This window comes from Amblyraja radiata, chromosome 20 (assembly GCF_010909765.2).
Source record: "Amblyraja radiata isolate CabotCenter1 chromosome 20, sAmbRad1.1.pri, whole genome shotgun sequence".
Classification (NCBI taxonomy): domain Eukaryota; kingdom Metazoa; phylum Chordata; class Chondrichthyes; order Rajiformes; family Rajidae; genus Amblyraja; species Amblyraja radiata.
This window is the reverse complement of record NC_045975.1, coordinates 40925613-40951424: the sequence shown is the minus strand read 5'-3', so window position 1 is coordinate 40951424 and position 25812 is coordinate 40925613. Positions and strand designations below refer to the sequence as shown.

At 45.1% G+C, this 25812-nt stretch overlaps 1 protein-coding gene across 3 annotated transcripts in view; it reads right to left on the bottom strand.

Annotated features, from left to right (window-relative positions):
* Window positions 1-25812, bottom strand: part of pik3c2a (phosphatidylinositol-4-phosphate 3-kinase catalytic subunit type 2 alpha) — a 169340-nt gene that overhangs the window by 70578 nt on the left and 72950 nt on the right. For all 3 annotated transcript variants that reach the window (XM_033038477.1, XM_033038475.1, XM_033038476.1), the window contains exons 4-5: window positions 13499-13599; window positions 11310-11467 (exon numbers count right to left, since the gene is read on the bottom strand). In XM_033038477.1, coding sequence (XP_032894368.1) covers window positions 11310-11467; window positions 13499-13599 — 259 coding nt within the window. The remainder of the gene's footprint in view (window positions 1-11309; window positions 11468-13498; window positions 13600-25812) is intronic.

Sequence of the window (25812 nt, the reverse complement as noted above, 5' to 3'; positions counted from 1 at the left end):
TCTCTACAGGCTTGGGTATGAGGCCTGAGTTGGGTTCACATCATCAGAATGCACAGCAGTATTCATCGTATCCATTACACGTTGTACAATACAATACAATACAATACGGTTTATTTGTCACATTGCACATAAGTGCAAGTGAAATGAATATGTCAGCAGCGGTACAATTATAAAGAACACATAAAAAAAAACAATAAATATTTAACATAAACATCCACCACAGCATTCGTCACTGTGGTGGAAGGCACAAAATTTGGCCAGTCCTCCTCCATTTTCCCCCGTGGTCAGGACCTCAACCCTCCGTAGCCGTTGCTGCTGGCATCCAGATGGTAAAAGGACAAGGTACAAGTCCAGGTAAGTCCAGAGTCGGCTCTTCCCCACCGGAGACTGCGGCTTTAAATTGGTGTAGGCCGCAGGCTGGTGGTTGAAGATTTAAAGTTTAAAGTTCCCGCCGCGCCGCAGCCAGAAGCACCGCAGACCGCAGGGCTGGCGGTCGAAGCTCCCCTCCAGGGGTGATGCTAAGTCGCCACCGCGCCCGCGGTAGAAGTTGGCCGCGGGCCGGCAGTGATGGCTTCTTCTTCCCCCGGGTCCCCCACGAGGGATCCCGGGCTGTAAACGCCGTGCCAGCTGGAGCTGTGCAGACTGCGGCTTCAGGCTGCTGGCTGCCCCGGGCCAGCGAAACGGAGCGCTCCCCTCCAGCGAGGGCTCGCCCGCTCCACGCCGAGAGTCCACGCTACGCCCGCCGCTGAAGCCCCGGGCGCGTCTCCGGGAAAGGCCGCGCCGATCCTTGCTGTTAGGCCACGGGGAGGCAACCTGGAAAAAGTCGCCTCTCCATGGAGGAGGCGGCCGAAACGGTTTCCCCCTCACCAAACACACAAAGAAACATGTGAACTGCTTCTGGTTGTTTTACATAAAGGCCCTGACCTTTATCAGCAAACAATTTTCATCATTCATCGATCTGTTTGCACTATTATTTCCTTCAGCCATTCCCTTTGGCAGTCTGTGCAGCTCTTATTACGACAGTATGAGATTAGTGTTAACATTTATTGTTGTGAATTCATTTAATCCTGACCACCACTAGAAAAATTGCATCATCCGGACAAAGGTTGCAGTTCAAAATACAAACAGAAATGTGACTCAATGTGAAACACGATGTTATTAAATGAAATTAAAGCAGCAATTGATGTGTTGGCATCGCTCACTATCCTGGCTTGTTGCTGCCAACTGTTTGTTCCTGCAAAACAGATTCTACACATGGCACAGTGGTGTAACCATAGAGCTGCTGCACCACTGAGCCAGAGACCCAGATTCCATCTTGACCTCGGGTGCTGTCTGTGTGAAGTTTGCATGTTCTCCAAGTGACCTTGTGGGTTTCCTCCGGGTGCTCCAGTCTCTTCCCACATCTCAAAGACGTGCGGGTTTGTAGGTTAATCGGCCCTCTGTAAATTGCACTAGTGTGTCGGGAGTGGATGAGAAAGTGGGATAACATGGAACTCGTGTGAACGGGCGAGTGTGGCCTCGGTGGGCAGGCCCTCCACAGATGAGGACCCACTGAGTTACTCCAGCACTTTGTGTTCTACCCAAGATGCCAGCATCTGCAGTTCCTTGTCTCCACTGTTATTCGACTGTTTCTTATGACATAAAAATCACGAAAAAACATCTCAAAAGGCAGATGGCATGCTCCTTCATTGCATTAAGCATTATTCATCACACATTCCTGGGATGCATCTACAATGAATAATAAGTAATATTATGTTTTGCCAAATATGTTCAATGTTGTTGCAACAACAGAAGCAGAGAACGAATGTTCTTTATCAAAGCAATCGCTCTTCCATAAAAAAAATGCTTTGGCCCAGTCACATCCTTCTGTCTGAAAGCGGACATTTTAACTGCAAGCTCTCATTTGTTTTCTGGAGATGAGGTCCATGGCTATTACAGCTCAAATCTTTCGGCAGCTTGTGAAAACCTCAAAAGTCTGGCCAACGTTAGATACTGTATTAAATCACCATCAGCATTGCTGCCTTGCTATTTTTGGCCAGTGATATAATGTGTGAAACCTGACATTATCCAAATTGGCAGACAGTATTTCCTTAACTCTATACTTGCATATGAACAACATACATATTATTATATGAATCCATGCAAATAAATAGCATGCAATCTTTTTGTTTAATTATAAATCCAGCTTAGATGTACAAAATAAAAGGTTTGAAAGTAAATATTGAACAGAACAGCACAGGGACAGGCCCTTCAGCCCACAATGTCTGTGCAAAACATGATGCCGAAACGAAATTTGATCAGCCAGCATGTGATCCATTCCCTGCATATCCACGTGCCTATGAAATGCCACTATCTTATCTGCCTCCGCCACCACTTCCAGCAGAGCGTTCCAGGCACTCATCACCCTCTTCGTAAAATTTTTTTAAAAACTTGCCCTTCACATTAAACTTTCAGTTCATAAAGTCAAAAACACATCCCTTTAAACTTTCAGTTCATAAAGCTCATCTAGTATTTGATTTTTTTCCATCCTGGGAGAAAGGTTCTGACCACCTCTCATAATTTTGCCTCTCATCCATGCCTCTCATAATTTTATACACTTCTATCAGGTCTTCCTGCAACTTCCAAAGTTCCAGTGAAAACAATTCAAATCTGTCCAAAGTCTTCCCGAGTCCACACCGGCCATCGATCAACACCGTTTACACTAGTTCCATGTTATCCACTTTCTCACCCACTCCCCACAAACTGGAGGCAATTTACAGAAGGTCAATTAACCCACACATCTTTGGGATGTGTTAGGAAACCCACGAGGTCACAGGGAGAACGTGCAAACTCCACACAGACAGCACCTGAGGTCAGGATCAAGCACAGGCCTTTGGATCTGTGAGGCAGCAGCTCTCCCGAATGTGCCTGTAAAGGTAGCAAAGTTTGGTGAGCATCAAATACTGATGTATGATGCTGTTTGCAAAAACAAGATCTTCAAGTTCAGCCATGCAAGATGAAAGATAAAAATGTGCCTTGCCTGCAGTTGTCAAGATTAAGTTGTAGGGTGTGAAAATTACAAATACTTTTAGAAGCAAATTTACTGAATATGTAAATCCTGGCTAAACTGGAGAGGCTAGGACTTCAAAATGGGGTAAAAGCTTCAGGGTTGCTGGGAGATTTGGTCAATTTGGAATTGCTCTCTGCAGAGCTGGGACAAGCTGCGGAGTGGTGCCAGTTTGTCTAGAGCCTAGATACAATTTGCAAGAAAAGAATAAGAACATCGGCAGACCCTGTCAATTAGGTGCAAAGCATAGGGGGAAAGCTTAGAAACAAGCAATTTACAAATATATTTAGCACATCCAATTAGAGGGATACATTTGCAATCAAAAATAGATCTGTCGTACCTCGGCTGTGTTATGCATTTAGTTTTATTGAATTATTCCAAGGTGCACGTGGGGGATAGTCATGGCAACCCTTACTTGAAGGATGTCAAAGGCATTCAAGTAGAATGAAGAGAGGTTGGTTTGTAAGCTTCTTTGTGGAATTATTTTCAAAATGTTATGAATGACTTGGGCACGTAAAATAGATTTGGACAGCAACATGGAGAAGGGTGCCTATTTCCTTCGCTCCATAGATGCTGCCTCACCCGCTGAGTTTCTCCAGCATTGTCTACCTTCGATTTTCCAGCATCTGCAGTTCCTTCTTAAACATGGATAGGGAAGGATAAGGGGCAAATGCAGGAAGGTGGGACTAGTGTGGATGGGGCACCTTGGTCGGCATTGGCAAGTTGGGCTGAAGAGCCTGTCTTTATGCTGCATGACACGATGGCTAGAATTCCCAGTAAATGAGATTCAGAACACAGTAATCGGTCCTGCAGCCAACAATATCTGTGCCAAACATGGTGCCAAGTTAAATTAATCTCTGCCTGCACATGATCCATATCCCTCCATTCCATGCATATCCATGTGCCTATCCAAAAGCCTTAAACACCATGATCATATCTGCCACCACCAACTCAGGCAGGGCGTTCCAGGCAGCCACTGCCCTCTTTCAAACCACCAACATTGAAGGAGATCGACACGGCAAGATAAAAAACCTTGCAGTACACATCTCCTTAAACTTTGCTCACCTCTCCTCTCATCTTTGACATTTCCACACTGGGGGGGGGGAAAAGGATCTGACTGTCTACCCCATCTATGGCCCACAATAGTTCAGACTGAGCAGCAGAGGGAATTTTCTCTCTTTTGGAAGGACACAATGGAAAAGAAAATTCACAGAGCTGACTTAACCAAAGGCAATGGTTAATCTTCATCTCACCAAGTAAAGCCAAGACATGCACATTTCTTGTCCGTATATGGAGCCGAGTTGATAGAATGCCAATGTTCACATTAAACGACTTCTATACTTGAAGCCTTGACATTTGCATCAACCGCCACAAAGTAAACATTGCAAGTGAACCCGTTTAAAAATAACCTCATTTCTTGGACCCAGGTACGATCCTGACCTCGGGCGAAGTTTGCATCTTCTCCCAGAGATTGTGCGAGTTTCCACCGGGTGCTCCAGTTTCCACCCACATCCTAAAGACGTGCAGGTTTGTAGGTCAATTGGCCCTCTTTAAATTGCCTCTAATGTGTCAGGAGAAGGACGAGAGGGGACCTGATTGAAACATGTAAGATTATTAAGGGATTGGACACGCTAGAGGCAGGAAACATGCTCCCGACGTTGGGGGAGTCCAGAACCAGGGGCCACAGTTTTAGAACGGAGATGAGGAAAAAGTTTTTCACCCAGAGAGTTGTGAATCTGTGGAATTCTCTGCCTGAGAAAGCAGTGGAGGCAAATTCTCTGGATGCTTTCGAGAGAGAGTTAGATAGAGTTCTTAAAGATAGCGGATTTACGGGATATGGGGAGAAGGCAGGAATGGGGTACTGATTGTGGATGATCAGCCATGATCATAGAAACATAGACACATAGAAATTAGGTGCAGGAGTAGGCCATTCGGCCCTTCGAGCCTGCACCGCCATTCAATATGATCATTGCTGATCATCCAACTCAGTATCCCGTACCTGCCTTCTCTCCATACCCTCTGATCCCCTTAGCCACAAGGGCCACATCTAACTCCCTCTTAAATATAGCCAATGAACTGGCCTCGACTACCCTCTGTGGGAGGGAGTTCCAGAGATTCACCACTCTCTGTGTGAAAAAAGTTCTTCTCATCTCGGTTTTAAAGGATTTCCCCCTTATCCTTAAGCTGTGACCCCTTGTCCTGGACTTCCCCAACATCGGGAGCAATCTTCCTGCATCTAGCCTGTCCAACCCCTTATGAATTTTGTAAGTTTCTATAAGATCCCCTCTCAATCTCCTAAATTCTAGAGAGTATAAACCAAGTCTATCCAGTCTTTCTTCATAAGACAGTCCTGACATCCCAGGAATCAGTCTGGTGAACCTTCTCTGCACTCCCTCTATGGCAATAATGTCCTTCCTCAGATTTGGAGACCAAAACTGTACGCAATACTCCAGGTGTGGTCTCACCAAGACCCTGTACAACTGCAGTAGAACCTCCCTGCTCCTATACTCAAATCCTTTTGCTATGAAAGCTAACATACCATTCGCTTTCTTCACTGCCTGCTGCACCTGCATGCCCACTTTCAATGACTGGTGTACCATGACACCCAGGTCTCGCTGCATCTCCCCTTTTCCTAGTCGGCCACCATTTAGATAATAGTCTGCTTTCCTGTTTTTGCCACCAAAATGGAGAACCTCACATTTATCCACATTATACTGCATCTGCCAAACATTTGCCCACTCACCCAGCCTATCCAAGTCATCATGGTGAATGGCGGTGCTGGCTCGAAGGGCCGCATGGCCTACTCCTGCAGCTATTGTCTTTTAAAACATGAAAAATAACAAGACACTTGGATATTTAGAATGATGCTCCAGTGCTGTGACATGAATGTCAACTTCACGCTGATCAGAGGGAAGCCGGTGCTTGCTAAACAGAGCTGGACAGAGAATACTCTGGCACTCGGATGTAAACCTGATGGCCCGTTTAAAAAAAGATAATTTTTCCGGTGATACTAGGCTTTTTTTTTTAATTAATTTTTTTATAAAAGGGAGTTGCCTCACCACTGTTCTTGCCATTTCACATTTACAAAGTTTAAAAACAATTCATGGAATGGTGGACAAGGAATTGCAGATGTTGGATTGCTAAAAAAAAGTGCTGGAGTAACTCAGTGGGTCAGCAGCATGTCTGGAGAACACGGATGGGTGATGTTTCCGGTTAAGACCCTTCTTTGAAGAAACGTCACCTACCCATGTTCTCCAATGATGCTGCCTGACCTGCTAAGTTACTCCAGCACGTTGTGTCTTTTTTTGTAAACCAGCAGCTGCAGTTCCTGGTTTTTGCACTTTTCAACACCTCTGGCTGTTTCAGATCCAAGCCTGAAGGGTCTCAACCCAAGACATCACCTATCCATGTTCTCCAGACCTGCTGAGTCACTCCAGCACTTTGTATCTTTTAAAGGAATAACCTTCCTGGACATGAAACTTGGTCATAACAACATGTCATTAAAGAACAGGTACATATGACTCAATAATTTTTTTAAAGAGTCAAGAGTGTTTAATAGTCATATGTACTGACAATGGAACAATGAAATTCTAATAGCTGAGTCTCACGTTGCGAGTTGACACAAGAGGTACCCCGAGTTAAAACTCGTGGTAATAACGTACGATTAACGTACGGAACTCGTGGACGCAACTTAGAGACTCGTGGCGCTAACGGCAGGTAATCATGTAACTTGTCAACTCTTGAAAAAAATCAAACATGTTTAAAGTTTTCCACGAGTCAAATTTACTCTTGTGGTTAAGAATTGAAACATTTTAACTCGTTGTAAGAATGTAGTGGCCCGTGCGTTTACCTTAGTGTCTCGTGAGTCTACCGTGGGAACTCTTTAACTCAGCGGGCAGGCAGCATGTCTGGAGAGAAGGAATGGGTGACGGGATGACATTTCTATTGAATCGCGCAATGAAAGGACAATGGATTTCATATATTGGAGTTACCCTTGTACTTCAGCGTACTTGGTCAAAAGTTTACGGCCGAACTGAACTCAAAATATGGTTTGTATATCAAACATGCATGTTACAAGCACTAACCAACCATTGACAGATGAAAGATACATGCAGCTCCTGGAAAGCGAGCGTTAATTAGTTCCGGGTGAAGTTCTTAACGATAGTAATACTTTTATTCGGAATAGTTTAAATCTACCGAGTAGCATTTTAGTTTACACCCACCGCCTCCATACTAATACACGTGTATCCACATGTTGTTTCCTCCATATACCACCGGTTGTATCGTTATTTAGGTGTTTTGGCCTCCCCGAGTCTGAACGGCGCTGTAATACAGAGCAAGCCTTTATTTCCATTTCCCTTTGTGAGAATGTTTTTTTCCCTGATCATCTTCATTAAATAGACATGCGGGTGGCTCTAATAATGTTCACGTTGCCTAATCGCTTTCCAAATATTGGAACGTGAAATTATATTTTATCTACCCTGCAAAGCTTCATTTCAGATCTTCACAATGCCAACCGCATTGAAACCTTTCGCTGCTTGGACGCGGGCGGTTCACTGCAGAAAATGACTATTTGTTTCACAGATAAGGACGTGATGCAGAATGAGTTTGAATACACAGTGGGATATTGCTTAAACTTGGATATGTGTTGGTGGAGCGAGATCTGGGTGCCCCGAAACTCCATTGGTTTGTTCCGCGACAAGCCGATTGTACCACCTTCACCGTTTGTAACACCTTTTCCCACGGACTCTTTTCAGAACAAGCTCAGAAACGGCATCTCTTTTGTCCGTTTTCTGGTGAGCCGACAGTGTTGAGAGGTAGGGTTACGCGACTTTTGGCTGTAATGAATATTTGTCACCGAACCAGCCAAATTCCTGGAGACCAAACACCACATATAGCTCGTTCTACCTGTTTAGCTTAAAAATGAACACCCCCCGCGCTGAATCTATCTTTAATATGTCTCATAATCAGGCAACCATGAACTAGAGACAGACAAAATGCTGGAGTGACAATGGGTCAGGCAGCATCTCTGAGGAATAGGTAATACTTCGGGTCAAGACCATTCTTCAGACGGGTCTCGACACGAAACATCACTAATTCCTTTACCCCAGAGATGCTGCCTGACCCGCCGAGTTTCTCCAGCTTTGTGGACACTTTCGGTTATTGATCTACAAAGTTTCTGTGCTTGCTATCTCTCTTGCTCTGCTTGCTATCTCGCTTCATTTCTTTTGATTTTTCTGATGCCCTATTCACACCCTGTTCCAATCAGATTCGTTCTGGATCTGATCTCACACACTGTTCATACCTCCAAGTTTATGCCATATCAATTACCAGAAATTTTGGACTGGTTCATCTTTCTTCGCAATCTTTTTAAACAGCAAACGGGCAACTGATTGAATGATTTCTGCATTGAAAAGCTACTTTAAAGATTCTGCACAGTGTCCCAATTGTGCAGCAGCTCCACAAATAATAACAGAATCATATATTTTTTAATCACAGTTAACATCTTTAACACTGTTGCTCATCAAACCAGACCTTCATTCACGGAGGCTCAAGAGTAACTCGGGAGACGAACTTGGAACATCGCAGAAAACGGCAAACTTGTCATACCCGTGGGAACTCGGTTAAACTCTTGATCATACACTTGGGATCTCGTACACAACCACGAGTCTTTCACTCAGGGTACCTCTTGTGTCAACTCACAACGTGAGACTCAGCTTTTACTTGCAGCAGCAAAAGAGACCAGTATACACACTACACATAGACAATATCTAGTAATCAAAAAATCAATAAATAAATAACCACAACAGTACTGCAGCACAAAAAAGTCCACAGTGCAACCAAAGACAGTCCATAACAGCTCACAGTTAAGATCCGTGTTTAGTGTTCAAGAGCCCGAACACTGAAAGCCTTTATATTAAACTGCAAGCATGTTTTTGTCAAAACGAGTCAACATTCAGGTGTTAAAACAGAAGTTAATTCTGGCTATGTTTGCACTCACTCTGAAACATCCAGTCTGGCTCTCGCTGGCTGATTCTGGATAAGCTCAGATCAAACAGAGGGCAAGACTCGATAGACTAAAGGTCCTGTCCCACTTAGCCGTCATTTACGCGACAGGCCGGTAGTGACTGACGCGCGACGGTTGCGTGCGTCATCATGCGTCCGCACAGCCGTCTGGAGCGCGTGACGTCATTTGAAGATAGACACAAAATGCTGGAGTAACTCAGCAGGACCGGCAGCATCTCTGGAGAGAAGGAATGGATGATGTTTTGGGTCGAGACACTTCTTCAGTCTGAAGAACGATCTTGAACCGAAACGTCACCCATTGCTTCTCTCCAGAAATGCTGCCGGTCCCACTGAGTTACTCCAGCATTTTCTGTCTATCTCCAATCGTCTTGGCTCCGCTCTGGGAGTAGAAGTGTGGGCGGATCCGGATCGGCAACGGCCGTGAGCCCCAGGCCGAGCTCTGCGATCGTTTACCTGCTTCTGCTGCTGTTGGAGGGTCTTGGGCCTGTCCCACTTTGGCCGTCAGTTACGAGACAGGCCGGTGGCGTGCGTAGATTTTGTGCAGGACAAAGTCCACACTCCTCCAAGCCACTCCACACCACTCCATGCGCCCGTCCCGCGCTACCTACGCGCTACCCATACGCTAGCAGATCGCGTAAATGGCACGCAAATGACGGCCAAGTGGGACAGGCTCTTTAGTTTGTGAATCTTCCCCTCTGTTATCAGGCTTCTCAATGGTCCTTCCTTAAGCTGGGGTACTGTCCGATTCACCTCTACCCTATTGCGGACATTGAACTTTGTCTCTGGAATTGGTGCACTAAATGCTGAGATCTATATTCTGCACTCTGTATCTTCCCCTTTGGTCTACCTATTGTACTGGAGTTTGATGACTGTATTCATGCATAGTATTATCTGATCCGTTTGGATAGAATGTGGAAAAAAGCTTTTCACTATATACCTTGGTACACATGATAATAACGAACCTAAACCTAAAGGGCCCGTTTGTGTGCAAAATTACTCTTACAATAATATCTAGTCAAATTATTGGCTACATTAATTAGCTGATCCACTGGACAACCAATGAAGACACAACTTCACTTTTTATTCCAGTCTAAAAATACTTTGCTTTAAAAAAAAAAAATTGGATCACATCCATATGGTAAAGACAATGAGCTGCTGAAATAATTACCGCACAATTCTTTAGACTATTCTGTAACTCAAATTCCTTCTGAATGATTTATTGCTAGTGAGAGCTTGTCATTTCTGCTTTATTCAAAGATCAAGATAAACAGACATTTTCATTCCAGCCATTCCATTAAATATTCAGATCCTTTCCTCAGCAGACATCCTGTTGTTGAACCCTGTGTGCTTGGAAACATGCCTGCACATTATAAAACCCCAGAATAGGTATTCCACATGATAAAAGAATCCCACAGAATCTCAGGCTCCATAAATGGTGGCAAAACAGCCGAGTGATGTGGAATTAAATAAAAAAAATATATGCATGGTAACAGGCCCTTTGGCACACTGAGTCCACACGACCCTCGATCACTAGTTCTATGTTATCCCACTTTCTCATCCACTCCCAACACACTAGGGGCAATTTACAAAGGGCCAATTAACCTCCTAGTTGTCACGTCTGTCTGGCGCTGTGAGGCAGCAGACAACTGCACAACTGTGCCACCCTCAACAAAAGGAGAGTCCCCCTCTGGAATCTTCCCGCTTATTGTTTTGAGGGTTTAGTGAGGGTGACGAGGCCGCAGGGATAAATCACCTCCATATGAATATAAAGTCCACAAATAATGTTCATTATCAGAGTATCGAGTCATGTCATTTGCACAAGTAATTGCTCAAAATGTATTTGACTGCAAGCATCCAGCTGCCAAGTCTGGGTATTTGAGGTCACTTCTACACATCTGTAAAATAGTTCAGAGATTTGCCGTTTTCAACTTCATAAATACAGTTTTTTTGGGTAATGCAGACACGCCACTGTAATTTACCGGCATCTCTCATTTAGGGCGACACAGAGGCAAAGTTAACTCAACTGCTGCCTCACAGCACCAGAGACCCGGGTTTGATCCTGACCTTAGGTGCTGCCTGTGTGGAGTTTGCACTTTCTCCACCAAGGAATTTCACTGAGCGACATGTCATGTGTGATAAGAAAGTACCATTCATTCATGACTCTATAAAATCGATGCACATATTGTCCCGAAACACTTTCGACAATCTTTGCTTCAGTGTAAATGATATAGCTTACCGTCACAGGTGAATGTGACTGGCTGTTGAAACTCTTCAATTTCGATGGAGACCTTCACACTTGCATTTTCTCCACTCATGTCTCGATGAAGCATTACTGGGCTCAGAACATACCCTGGATTGGTGGAGTGGTCAGTGAACGGAAACGTGGACCGTAGTCTAAACATGCAAAAGGTTAATTTGAACTTCAGTCAAGTATTCAGATTCCAATCCGTACAACATCAATTTACATTTGGCCAACTTGACGGCGAGCAGAGGGACCACGTGGGAGAGGTACACACAGTCCTCCGAAAGTGCCGACATTTTGTTTTGAAATGTTGATTGATGGAAAAGTGCTGATGTCCCTGTGGGAATCTTCATCCATTTTCAACTGGTAAATAGGAAGGAAACAAGCTCCCAAAATTCCAGAGGCACATCTCTTTCATTAGCAAACATCTTTGCCCCCAAGGCAACCCATTAAAACATCTCTCATAGTCAGAGCACAGAAAAAGGCCCCTCGGCCCAAGTTACCCATGCCGACCTGGTAACATCCTCGGAAATCTTCTCTGCACTCTTTCCAGCTTAATGGCATCTTAACTACAGCATGTTTTCACTGAAAATTGGCATGAAAACAATTAGAGAAGCAAAAGAGTTTGGGGGAGAGGGGACACCTCATTGAAGCCAATAGAATAGTGAAAGGACTGGGTGGAGTGGACGTTTCCACGAGTAGGAGAGTCTAGGGCCAGATGGTACAGCCTCACAATAAAAGGAGATGAGACATTTCTTTAATCCGAGAGTAGTGAATCTGTGGAATTCATTGCTACAGATGACTACAGAGGCCAAGTCAATGGGTATTTTTAAAGTGGAGATTGAGAGGTTGTTGATTTGTAAGTTATGGGGAGAAGGCAGGAGGATGGGGTAGACAGAGAGAGAGCCGCCATGATTGAATGGTGGAGTAGCTTTGATGGGCCAAATGGCCTAATTCTACTCCTATCACTTACGAACTGGACTTTGATTGAGGGAAGATTTGAGTCCAGGAGTAGCGACATCTTGCTCCAGTTATATGGGGCTCCAATGGAGACTGCACTGCTGGTCCATTCTTGTCACCCAAGAAAAGCAACAATGTGTTGCCTAAAACCATGGACCACCATCTTAAAATAAATTATTGGACACTCAGGAAAGCAACGAGACAAAACTTCTTCATCCAGAGGATTGTAAATCTTTGAAGTTCACTTCATTTGCGAGCTGTGAAGATTCAGTTACCGGGTATATTCAAAACAAGCGATAGATGAATTTTTAGATAAAGTGATATCAAAGGATTAAGTGCTGGAGTAACTCAATGGGTCAGGCAGCATCACTGGAAATGATGTTTCGGGTAGGGACCCTTCAGACTAAGGAAACAGGCTAAAAGATATGGGCTTTAGTGCAGGAAGCGACGCTGAGCTGAGGGAAATGATCAGCTGTAACCTATTGTATTGTGGAACCGGCATGCGAAGTGACATGGCCTATTCCTGTTGCTCCTTCTAACGTTATTCTCAGCTTTGTTTCACTGAAGTAGGCATTTTTCTTAGTTTAGTTTAGAGATACAGCACAGAAACAGGCCCCTCGGCCCACCGAGTCCGCACTGCCACCGATCCCCATACACCACCACTATCCTACACACTAGGGATAATTTACAATTTTTACCAAAGCCAATTAACTTACAAACCTGTAAGTCTTTGGAGTCTGGGAGGAAACTGGTGCAGCCGGGTTAAATCAACAGGGAGAACGTGCAAACTTCATACTGACAGATCCAGTCGCCAGGAATGAACCTGGGTTTCTGGTGCTGTAAGGCAACAACTCTACTGCTGCGCCACCATGCTGCAACTGTTTGAGTCCCATATTCTGCAACCTATGCTCAACTTCTGGAGTTTGGGACATGTGGAATCAACTGGAAATACTAAGAAAGGTACATGGATCAGAAAGGTTTAGAAGGACGTGGGTCAAACATGGACAATTGGGACAAGGTTAGATGGGGCACCTTTGTCGGCATGGACGAGTTGGGCCGAAGGGCCTGTTTCTGTGCTTGATGGCTCTATGGATCTATGACCCACTGATGGATCTGGACAGCACTGAAGGGACATCCAAAAATATTCATATTTGAACACACATTCATGCAGTTCTGAATCGTTTATTAACCAAGTAGCAAATAAAACATTTGGTCAAACTTACTTAATAATCTCTTGCCGAAAAGCTGCCACCTCCCCATTTTGTAATCCGATTTGTTCAAGAAATTTCTCTCGCGTAAGATCATTACTGGTCCCATTTTCACCCTGTAATAAAAGTAGAGTTTAAAACTGATGTCAACTTCACACAAGCATATTTAGAGTAATGTGGATTGTGAAATGAGACATACTCAGGCATGTAATGCAGGGACCAGGATATTAGATAACCGTTAAACAATAATCACTAAAAAACAATATATAGGGCAGGATCCAAATTCAACACTTTGGATATTACTCAGATTGATAATTTCTCTACAATTGTTAGTTATTTTTCTTTGGTTTTGGATATGGGGCGTTGTTATTGACACGAGTTCCCCTCCCCCCCCCCCCCCCCCCCCCCCCCCCCGTCCAAGGGTGGAGATATCAATGACTTAGAGGGCATATTTTTAAGACGAGATTGAAAGGAGACTTGTGCGGCACTTTTTTTTAGGTGAGTGCCTGGACCGTGCTGCCAAGGGCGATAGCGGAGCAGATGCAATAGTGGCGTTCCAGAGGCTTTTGCATCGGCACATGGATATGGAGGGATATGAAATTGACAAAATCATGGGCAAGAGACGGGAAATATAATCCTGACAGAAACATGGGCATATTGGGGCCCAGTGGCTTAATCCAAGCAGCAAGACACGTGATAGACACAAGATGCTGGATGGAGTAACTCAGTGGCATTATCTCTGGAGAGAAGGAATGGGTGGCTTTTTGGGTCGAGACCTTTCTTCAGACTGTCAGAGGAGAGGGTCCAGAGATATGGAAGGGGAAGTGTGAAAACGACAGATCAAAGGGGACGGTGATCAAGGAAATGTAGAATGGTTCATTGCTAGCTGAGGGGGAAGGTGACAACGAGGCATAGAGTAAATTTAACCAGGACAGTGAAACTAGTCTGAGAAGTAGGGTGGGGAAGTACGGTGGAGAAGGGATGGAAAGAGAGGGAAAGCAAGCGCTACTTGAAGTCAGGGAAGTCAATATTCATACCGCTGGGGTGTAAGATGCCCAAGCAAAATACGAGGTGCTGATCCTCCAATTTGAATTGGGCATCAACATTCGAAATTATACATGAGTACATGTTATTTCTAAGTGTAAAACAGCATGACGTGCACAACATCAAATATTTTCTGCTTGCCCCATATCTCTCATTTAAAATGAATAAATCTCTTTATTGTCATTACACATGGTACAACAAAATTGAAAAGTCAATCCCACGGTGCGATTCACAAGAGCAATTTTAAATATATAAGAAATGATAAATATATATACATATTAAAAATTTTTACAGATAAATAACAATAGCAGCTGAGGTAGAACCATTCAGTTGAATGTGAGTGTTATTTCTTATTTTGCATTGTTAAGTTCACGTATGGCTATGGGGTAGAAGCTGTCTCTGAGTCTGTTTGTGCGAGATTTGAAAGACCTATACCGTCTGCCAGAGGGCAGCGGGTGGAACAGGTTGTGTCCAGGGTGGGAAGGGTCCTTCAGGATGTTGGCTGCCTTGCCAAGGCAGCGAGAGCTGAAGATGTTCTTCAGGGAGGGCAGTGGGCAGCCAGTGATTTTTTGTGCGGTGTTGATGACCCTTTGAAGGGCTCTCCTGTCCGCTGCAGAGCAGCTGCAATACCATGTGGTTATACAGTACGCCAGCACACTCTCGATGGAGCAGTGGTAGAAGGACACCAGCAGCTTCTCCTCCAGGTTGTTTTTCCTGAGGATCCTCAGAAAGTAGAGTCGCTGCTGGGCCTTCTTGACTGCTGTGGTGGTGTTTGTAGTCCAGGAGAGATCCTCCATAATTTGTGTGCCCAGGAATCTGAAGTCTGAGACCCTTTCCACACAGTCCCTTCCACAAAATCACTTCAATACCTTTGTTTTTGCAACAGCATTTCACTGAAGTGTCAGACAGAACCGAAATAGAAATCCAACTAAAGAATTTAAATGTAGAACACAAATTGCAATCCATGCACCACAGAAGGGTCATGACCCAATACGTCACCCATCCTTTATCTCCAAAGATGCTGCCTGGCCTGTTTAGTTTAGTTTAGAGATACAGTGCAGAAATAGGACCTTTGGCTCACCGAGTCCGCACCGACCAGTGATCCCTGCACATAAACTACCCTGCGCACATTGCGGATAATTTACATTTATAGAAAGCCAATTAACCTACGAACCTGTACGTCTTTGAAGTGTGGGAGGGAACTGAAGATCTCGGAGAAAACCCACACGGTCATGGGGAGAATGTACAAACTCCGGACAGACAGCGCCCGTAGTCAGGATCAAACAGAGCCTCTGGCTCTGAAAGTGCTGTAAGGCAGCAGCTTTACCATGCTACCCGCTGCGCCATCGTACTCCAGCACTTTATGTCAATTTCTGGAGAAACTCAGCGGGTCAGACAGCATCTATGTGTGTGGAGGCCGGGGAAGGATCCGTCCATATTTCGGGTCAAAACCCTGCATCAGGACTGGGAAACGAGACTCTACAAAATAGCAAATTCACCTCACAATTTTGCAATTGCTTCAGGGAAAAATATTCCAAGTCATTAAAACGCAGGTTGTATTTTGGTTTTAAGCCTAAACAGTCTTCAGTAGAATAGACTGCGTCACATTGACGGGGGAGTGGGCCGCTGGAGGCCCTGCAGCAGCCTGGGGCTCGGCTGGACCGGGCGCAACTTCAGGAGGCCGAGCTCGTGGACTGGATGCGTCCTTCAGTGGTGGAGCAGCGGCGGAGAACACCACGGCTACGCTTGGCCAGGGTGACCCGGCAACACCGTCAGCACAACGGGCCTTCATGGTCAGGTCAAGAACCCTGCACTCACAACAACTGGCACTTGGAAATGGTAACCAATCTGGCAACTCTGTACACCGTCTCAGGATACTACTGCTATACATTTGTACTGTATCTGAGATGCTTATCTAAGATGCATCTGTGTGCTTATGTATAGTGATACTTGCACTGAACCGTATACGAAAATGAAAGTCATTGTAGCTCAGTACATGTCACAAATAAAGTCCCATTGAACCATTGAGACAGAGTTGAAACGCCAACCACCCCCTTGCCTCTACAAATGGTGCTCAGATTGCAGAGTTGATCCAGCAGTTTAACGTCTAATCCAATCTCCAGCTGTGATTACTTGGATCACATTGTATTTTTAGAAATAGGAATGCAGGTACATACATTAACCAAAGGAAATATTTCCATTTTGCCTATCCAACTAACCGCCAAAAAAAACCCGACAAAATTACATGCTCACTGAAAGTATTAACAGCAAGGAATGTAAGACTGAATTTCAGTCCAATTCTACGGGGACAACAGAGACGAGGGAAAGAATTGCGAGTTAATAGTCGAACAGTAAATTGTGATTCGGCAGGAATGTTTTATATCCAATTCAAACAGAATTGTTTGGAGAAGACATAGAAACATAGAAATTAGGTGCAGGAGTAGGCCATTCGGCCCTTCGAGCCTGCACCGCCATTCAATATGATCATGGCTGATCATCCAACTCAGTATCCCGTACCTGCCTTCTCTCCATACCCTCTGATCCCCTTAGCCACAAGGGCCACATCTAACTCCCTCTTAAATATAGCCAATGAACTGGCCTCGGCTACCCTCTGTGGCAGAGAGTTCCAGAGATTCACCACTCTCTGTGTGAAAAAGGTTCTTCTCATCTCGGTTTTAAAGGATTTCCCCCTTATCCTTAAGCTGTGACCCCTCGTCCTGGACTTCCCCAACATCGGGAGCAATCTTCCTGCATCTAGCCTGTCCAACCCCTTAAGAATTTTATAAGTTTCTATAAGATCCCCTCTCAATCTCCTAAATTCTAGAGAGTATAAACCAAGTCTATCCAGTCTTTCTTCATAAGACAGTCCTGACATCCCAGGAATCAGTCTGGTGAACCTTCTCTGCACTCCCTCTATGGCAATAATGTCCTTCCTCAGATTTGGAGACCAAAACTGTACGCAATACTCCAGGTGTGGTCTCACCAAGACCCTGTACAACTGCAGTATAACCTCCCTGCTCCTATACTCAAATCCTTTTGCTATGAAAGCTAACATACCATTCGCTTTCTTCACTGCCTGCTGCACCTGCATGCCTACTTCCAATGACTGGTGTACCATGACACCCAGGTCTCGCTGCATCTCCCCTTTTCCTAGTCGGCCACCATTTAGATAATAGTCTGCTTTCCTGTTTTTGCCACCAAAATGGATAACCTCACATTTATCCACATTATACTGCATCTGCCAAACATTTGCCCACTCACCCAGCCTATCCAAGTCACCTTGCAGTCTCCTAGCATCCTCCTCACAGCTAACACTGCCCCCCAGCTTAGTGTCATCCGCAAACTTGGAGATATTGCCTTCAATTCCCTCATCCAGATCATTAATATATATTGTAAATAGCGGGGGTCCCAGCACTGAGCCTTGCGGTACCCCACTAGTCACTGCCTGCCATTGTGAAAAGGACCCGTTTACTCCTACTCTTTGCTTCCTGTTTGCCAGCCAGTTCTCTATCCACATCAATACTGATCCCCCAATGCCGTGTGCTTTAAGTTTGTATACTAATCTCTTATGTGGCACCTTGTCGAAAGCCGTCCAGATACACCACATCCACTGGTTCTCCCCTATCCACGCTACTAGTTACATCCTCGAAAAATTCTATAAGATTCGTCAGACATGATTTACCTTTCGTAAATCCATGCTGACTTTGTCCAATGATTTCACCACTTTCCAAATGTGCTGCTATCCCATCTTTAATAACTGACTCTAGCAGTTTCCCCACTACCGATGTTAGACTAACTGGTCTGTAATTCCCCGTTTTCTCTCTCCCTCCCTTCTTAAAAAGTGGGGTTACGTTTACTACCCGCCAATCCTCAGGAACTACTCCAGAATCTAAAGAGTTTTGAAAGATTATTACTAATGCATCCACTATTTCTGGAGCTACTTCCTTAAGTACTCTGGGATGCAGCCTATCTGGCCCTGGGGATTTATCGGCCTTTAATCCATTCAATTTACCCAACACCACTTCCCGGCTAACCTGGATTTCACTCAATTCCTCCAACTCCTTTGACCCGCGGTCCCCTGCTATTTCCGGCAGATTATTTATGTCTTCCTTAGTGAAGATGGAACCAAAGTAGTTATTCAATTGGTCCGCCATATCCTTGTTCCCCATGATCAACTCACCTGTTTCTGACTGCAAGGGACCTACATTTGTTTTAACTAATCTCTTTCGTTTCACATATCTATAAAAACTTTTGCAGTCAGTTTTTATGTTCCCTGCCAGTTTTCTTTCATAATCTATTTTTCCTTTCCTAATTAAGCCCTTTGTCCTCCTCTGCTGGTCTCTGAATTTCTCCCAGTCCTCCCGTATGCTGCTTTTTCTGGCTAATTTGTACGCATCATCCTTCGCTTTGATACTATCCCTGATTTCCCTTGTTATCCACGGATGTACTACCTTCCCTGATTTATTCTTTTGCCAAACTGGGATGAACAATTTTTGTAGTTCATCCATGCAGTCTTTAAATGTCTTCCATTGCATATCCACCGTCAACCCTTTTAGAATTAATTGCCAGTCAATCTTGGCCAATTCACATCTCATACCCTCAAAGTTACCTTTCTTTAAGTTCAGAACCATTGTTTCTGAATTAACAATGTCACTCTCCATCCTAATGAAGAACTCAACCATATTATGGTCACTCTTGCCCAAGGGGGCACGTACAACAAGACTGCTAACTAACCCTTCCTCATTACTCAATACCCAGTCTAAAATAGCCTGCTCTCTCGTTGGTTCCTCTACATGTTGATTTAGATAACTATCCCGCATACATTCCAAGAAATCCTCTTCCTCAGCACCCCTGCCAATTTGATTCACCCAATCTATATGTAGATTGAAGTCACCCATTATAACGGTTTTGCCTTTGTCGCACACATTTCTAATTTCCTGTTTGATACCATCTCCAACTTCACTACTACTGTTAGGTGGCCTGTACACAACACCCACCAGCGTTTTCTGCCCCTTAGTGTTTCGCAGCTCTACCCATACCGATTCCACATCCTCCAAACTAATGTCCTTCCTTTCCATTGCGTTAATCTCCTCTCTAACCAGCAACGCTACCGCACCTCCTTTTCCTTTCTCTCTATCCCTCCTGAATATTGAATATCCCTGGATGTTCAGCTCCCAGCCTTGGTCACCCTGGAGCCATGTCTCCGTGATCCCAACTATATCATAGTCATTAATAGCTATCTGCACATTCAACTCATCCACCTTATTACGAATGCTCCTTGCATTGAGACACAAAGCCTTCAGGCTTGTTTTTACAACACTCTTACCCCTTATACAATTATGTTGAAAAGTAGCCCTTTCTGATTTTTGCCCTAGTTTTGTCTGCCTGCCACTTTTACTTTTCACCTTGCTACCTATTGCTTCTACCCTCATTTTACACCCCTCTGTCTCTATGCTCACACATTTAAGAAACCCTTTCCCTTTAACTCCATCCTCCACTATCCCATTCGACACCCCACCCCCCTTATTCAGTTTAAAACCACCCGTGTAGCAGTGGCAAACCTGCCTGCCAGAATGCTGGTCCCACACCTGTTAAGATGCAATCCGTCCCTTTTGTACAGTTCCCCCTTACCCCAAAACAGATCCCAGTGATCTAAGAATCTAAATCCCTGCCCCGTGCACCAGTTCCTCAGCCACACGTTCAGGTCCCGTATCTCCCTGTTCCTGCTCTCGCCAGCACGAGGAACTGGAAGCACACCGGAGATAACAACCCTGGAGGTCCTGCTTTTCAGCATTTTTCCGAGCTCTCTAAAGTCACGCTGCAGAATATTCATCCCCTTCTTTCCGACATCGTTTGTGCCGACATGCCCTACCACTTCCGGATGTTCACCTTCGCCCTTGAGGATTTTCTGCACTCTGTCCGTGACATCCTGGATCCTGGCACCAGGAAGGCAGCACACCATCCTCGCATCCCGTCTGTTGCCACAGAAACCCCTGTCCGTACCTCTCACAATGGAGTCTCCCACTACAATGGCGTTGCCTGCCTTAGGCCTTTTTGGTTCTGGCTCAACAGCCCTATTCGCATCGCAAGCCAGTCAGCCGCTCAGTGTAAACACGTCTTCTGTCCCGACAGCTTCTAAGTGGGTGAACCTGTTCACAAGAGGTACAACACCCGGGGACGTTGGCATTCCATGCTTCCCTCCCTTTCTGACTGTCTCCCACCTTCTCTCTTCCAGTACCTTAAGTGTAACAATCGTACTATAGGACTTGTCAAGGAACGACTCCGTTTCTCGGACGAACCGGAGGTCATCCACTTGCTTCTCCAGTTCCCCAACACGGCCCTTCAGGAGCTCTACCTGGATGCACTTCTCGTATTTGTAGCAGCCAGAGGCACCAGCGGTGTCCTTGACCTCCCACATACTGCAAGCATCGCACTGAATCAGCTTGCCTGACATCTCCTTCTTTTGTCTCTACCTCTCAAGCGTATTGCGTGGTCTCCTCTCCTCAGCCTCCTCGCCGAAGACTCTCGAGCCAAAGACTGACACTTTACTCACAGGGCACTTCCCTCACCTCACTAGGCCGCTCACTCACTGCCGCTCGCTAAGAGCCGTCTTACTTAAATTGACTGATAAATTGCCTGTCTTACCAATTTACAAACCAAATTCCTCAGTTTGCAACTGTTTTCCCGGCACTGACTCACTTCTCTCCTCCCACTTGGGCTAGAGCCAATCAGTCGTATCTCTTGCTAATCTCCTGCTGCTGTTGCTCCCAAAACTACAGCAGTTCTGAGTAAAGTCTGCCTGTCCTTGGCCTCTACTTTAACTGTTTTCACTTCTCTCCTCCCACTTGGGCTAGAGCCAATCAGTCGTATCTCTTGCTAATCTCCTGCTGCTGTTGCTCCCAAATCGACAGCAGTTCTGAGTCTACATTTGTATTAATACTCGACTGAAAACAAGGCATGAAAAATATGCAAAATTTTAATGAAGAAATATTGCTAACTCTCAAATTACAGGCTACCTGGGCCTGGAAAGGAAGATTAATTTAAAAGGAATGGAGTCAAAATTACTCGTAATTTATTGTGCAGAACACTCCTATCTTCTATACACAGTTGGCTTAGCATCCCAAGATCTTACATGGGTAGGACAGGTTTAGCGGGATACGGTCCAAACGCAGGCAGGTGGGACTAGCTTAGATGGGGCAATTAGATGGGGCAACATGGTCGGCATTGGCAAGTTGGGCGGAAGGACCTAGTTCTGTGCTGCATGACTCAGGAGTCAGCAACCTTGTTCTACATAGGGGCCAGGACCCATGTCTGTGAACGGATGGCGGGCCACATCTATCACCATAGTGTGACATTTAGTGTTTTTTTTAGCATTCGTGTTCACGTGTTTTTCCAATTAGTTTTCTGCAGTTCCGAGGTCCCTCGCATGCCCCGGGACTGGCTGCAGTTCCCAGGTGGGCTCGCCTGCCGCAGGACTGGCTTTTGCGCCCAGGTCGCCTGCGTGCCCCGGGACAAGCTGCAGTTCCCAAATCAGCTCGCGTCCCCGGACTGGCCGTAGCACCCAGGTCGCATGCCTGTCCCGGGACTATCTGGACAAAGACTAGAGGCTTTTTGCATCCACTCCCCCAACACAAGGGAAACCTCAACTGAAGTAAACTCATCTTGAGCTCAAAGTAGAGACAGTAACAGTGATTATAAAACAAAAACCTACCTGTAAGGTTCACTGAATCTTTAGGGAAAATCTGCCTTCATATCTGGTCTGACCCACAAGTGACCTGGTTGATTCCTAACTAACATTTGAAACAGTCTAGAAAGGCACATGGGTTTGTATGTTAATGAACCTCTGTAAATTTCCCTTCGTGTGCAAGAGGTGGATGTAAAAATAGGATAACATGGAACAGGAGTTGTGGAATTCATTGGCACAGACGTCTGTGGAGGCCAATTCCATGGGTATTTTTAAAGCGGAGATTGACAGATTCTTGATTAGTAAGAGAGTCAAAGGTCAGGGGGAGAAGGCAGGAAAATGTGGTTGAGAGAGAAAAATAGATCAGCCATGACCGAATGGCGGAGCAGACTCGATGGGCCGAATGGCCTAATCTGCACCCTAATAGACTTAACTAGTGCAAAGAAGTAATCGATGGTCGGTGTGGATGGTGAGCCAAACGGTTTGTTTCGATGCTGAATCTTTAATAAAAAAGCCACTCTTTCATGGGATAATTAAGATCAGGCAATGAATGCCACTATCATCAGATATGTCCCTATACCATGACCCAATAAATCATAAACGATTAGATTAAATGAAACACACATTTACTGATTGCTCTTACAGTACATCAGAGATTCCAAAATGTTTTTTAAATCATTGCCAGCTGCTGCATTTTCTCCTCCGCTCATTGCAAGATTTCCTTTCAACCCCACAGTCACAAAATACATTGGAGGCTTAGTTTAGAGATACAGCGTGGAACAGGCCCTTTGAGCAACCAAGCCCATGCCAACCATTGATCACTTTGTACCCTAGTTCTATGATATCCCACTTTCTCATCCTTGGGTTATTTGTACAGAAGCCAAGTGACCCACAAACCCGCTCATCTTTGGGATGTGGGAGGAAGCAGGAGCACCTGGAAAAAACCCACACGGCCAAAGGTGAACAGACAAACTCCATACAGACAGCACCCGAGGCGAGGATCGAAACAGGGTCTCTGCCGTTGTGAGACAGCAGCTCTACCAATGGCATCACTGTGCCATCTACAAATCTGCAAATGATTTCACCATCGTAATTGGGATACTTTATTTGACAAAGGTCTTGGCTGATCAAACAATTTCTTCTTCAAAGTCAAACGTTGGACTTTCCCTTTGCTCTTCACTGCTCAAAAGGTTTAACAATGTTGACCATGTCTCAATAGAATGCGAAAAGGGTAACGAACTGGGACTTTGTAGAATATTACACAACACATCAGAAGATCCAAGTCAAAACTATTTGAACAAGCCCGAATAGGTTAAGCCACATCTATCAGAGATGTGAAATGGGGATTTTCCTTACACAATCACCACATCATTGCCAATTTTGAACTCACTCAAGCACAAAAGCGGTGTGACATTAAAATTATCCTTGTGAGATTGCTAAATGATTCTTTAAAATATTAACAAGGTCACCAATCCAAATGATGTAATGCTGAGACAATATTCTGCACGGCGTATCTTTCCCCTCACTCTACCTATTGTGGTTAAGCTTAGTTTAGTGATAAAGCATGGAAATAGGCACATCGGCCCACCGAGACCATGGCGATCATCGATCACACTAGTTTCCATTAGTTTAGTGAAAGAGCACGGAAACAGGTACTTCGGCATAGTGACCAGCGATCCCCGCACATTAACACCATCCTACACATACTAGGGACGATTTATGCTCATACCAAGCCAATTAACCTACAAACCTGTACGTCTTTGTAGTGTGGGAGAAAACAGATGATCTCAGAGAAAACCCACGTGGTCACGGGGAGAACGTACAAACTCCAAACAGACAGCACCCGCAGTCCAGATCGAACCCAGGTCTCTGGCACTGCAAGCGCTGGTAGCAGCAACTCTACCACTACGCCACCGTTCCGCCCCTATGTTATCTCATCTGCTCCATAGACATTAGGGGTAATTGCACTGACGCCAAATGAATCTACAAACCCACACTTCTTTGGTATGTGGGAAGCAACCAGTGCACCCAGAGGAAACCCACACGGTCACAGGCAAAGAGTGCAAATTCCACACGGTCAGCACCAATGATGAGGATCGAACCTGGGTCTCTGGCACTCAGATTCAGCAGCACTCCCATCTGTGCCACTGTGCTGCTCTCGAGTCTGGCTTGATTGTATTCATGCATATTATCTGTTTTAATTACATAGCATGCAAAACAAAGCTTTTCATTGTATCTCAGTACACATAACAATAAATCTAAACCTAACCTCATCTATCTACTTTTGTATTCAGTTGGAACAAAATTACAGCGTTCTTTGCAATGCTTATTAAATAGTCAATAGTAAATTTTATTCGTCACATACAGCGGAAGGTGCAGTGAAAAGAATTTGCCCACAGCGGTACAGTTAAAAAACACACATTCATATCTATATACTTTTTTGGGTCTGTGTTTGTGTCTATGTGTGTGTTTTTGCCTGTGAAACGTATCTCCTCGAAAACCAGATGCCGAAACTGGGACATCATTACATATTTCAGTAGAGATTTTCCTTGTGATTTTAGAAATCCACATATGGCACATTATTTTGCCGATTTTATAAAACTTTTTGACCAATTTAACCTTTTTTTCAAAAATCTGACCGCTGCCCAGCTGCTGTCGTTACAATGACGGTGACATTTTTACTTCTTCTGGTTGAAATTATCCATATGATTTCAAAAATTCACTCCTCTGTAAATTTGATGAATTTTTTCCTGTGATATTTACTAAAGTTTATCACCAAACTGACATTTAAAAAACATATAAAGGCTGCCAGCTGCTGACCTCACAATGCCTTTCCTCGTGGCCCAGCTCGCTCGTGGCCCTGCTGAGAGATCCCATTGCCTACGTGCAGGACAAATGGGTGGATGGATGGCTGCCTAGCCAGCTTGGACCAGAAGGCCTTCGACAGGATATCACACACGTTCATGAGGGACGTGCTCTCCAAAATGGGCTTTGGGGAGGAAATCAGAAATTGGATCCAACTGCTCTGCACCGTTATCTGTAGTGCAGTCCAAATCAATGGGTGGGAATCGGAAAGCTTCCCCGTCAGGTCTGGAGTCAGGCAGGGTTGCCCTCTCTCCCGTCTTGATCGTCTGTTGTATTGAACCTTTTGCTGAGTCCATCAGGAAGGAAGCAAGCATAAGAGGACTGACATTGCCAGGCAGTGGGGAACTCAGGACAAAACCTCCCTGTACTTGGACAATGTCACCGTCTTCTGCTCGGACCCAGGGTCAGTCCGCAGATTGATCAGCATCTGTGACCAGTTTGTGTCGGCCACTGGGGCCAGGGTGAAAAGCAGGCAGAACGAGGCCATGCTCTTTGGCAACTGGCCCGACCAATCTTCCCCCGACTTCTTGAAGCTGCTGGGGATCTGGTTCGGGTGGGGGGGGGGGGGGGGGGGCTGAGGCAAGTGACAAGAATTGGCTGGAGTGGGGAAGAAGCTGGAGCTGTGGAAGCAACGCTCCCTCTCCATAACAGGGAAAAATTTAGTCATCAGGTGTGAGGTACTCTCAGAGCTGCTGTACTTGGCGCAAGTGTGGCCTGTCCCTCCCTCCTACGCCAC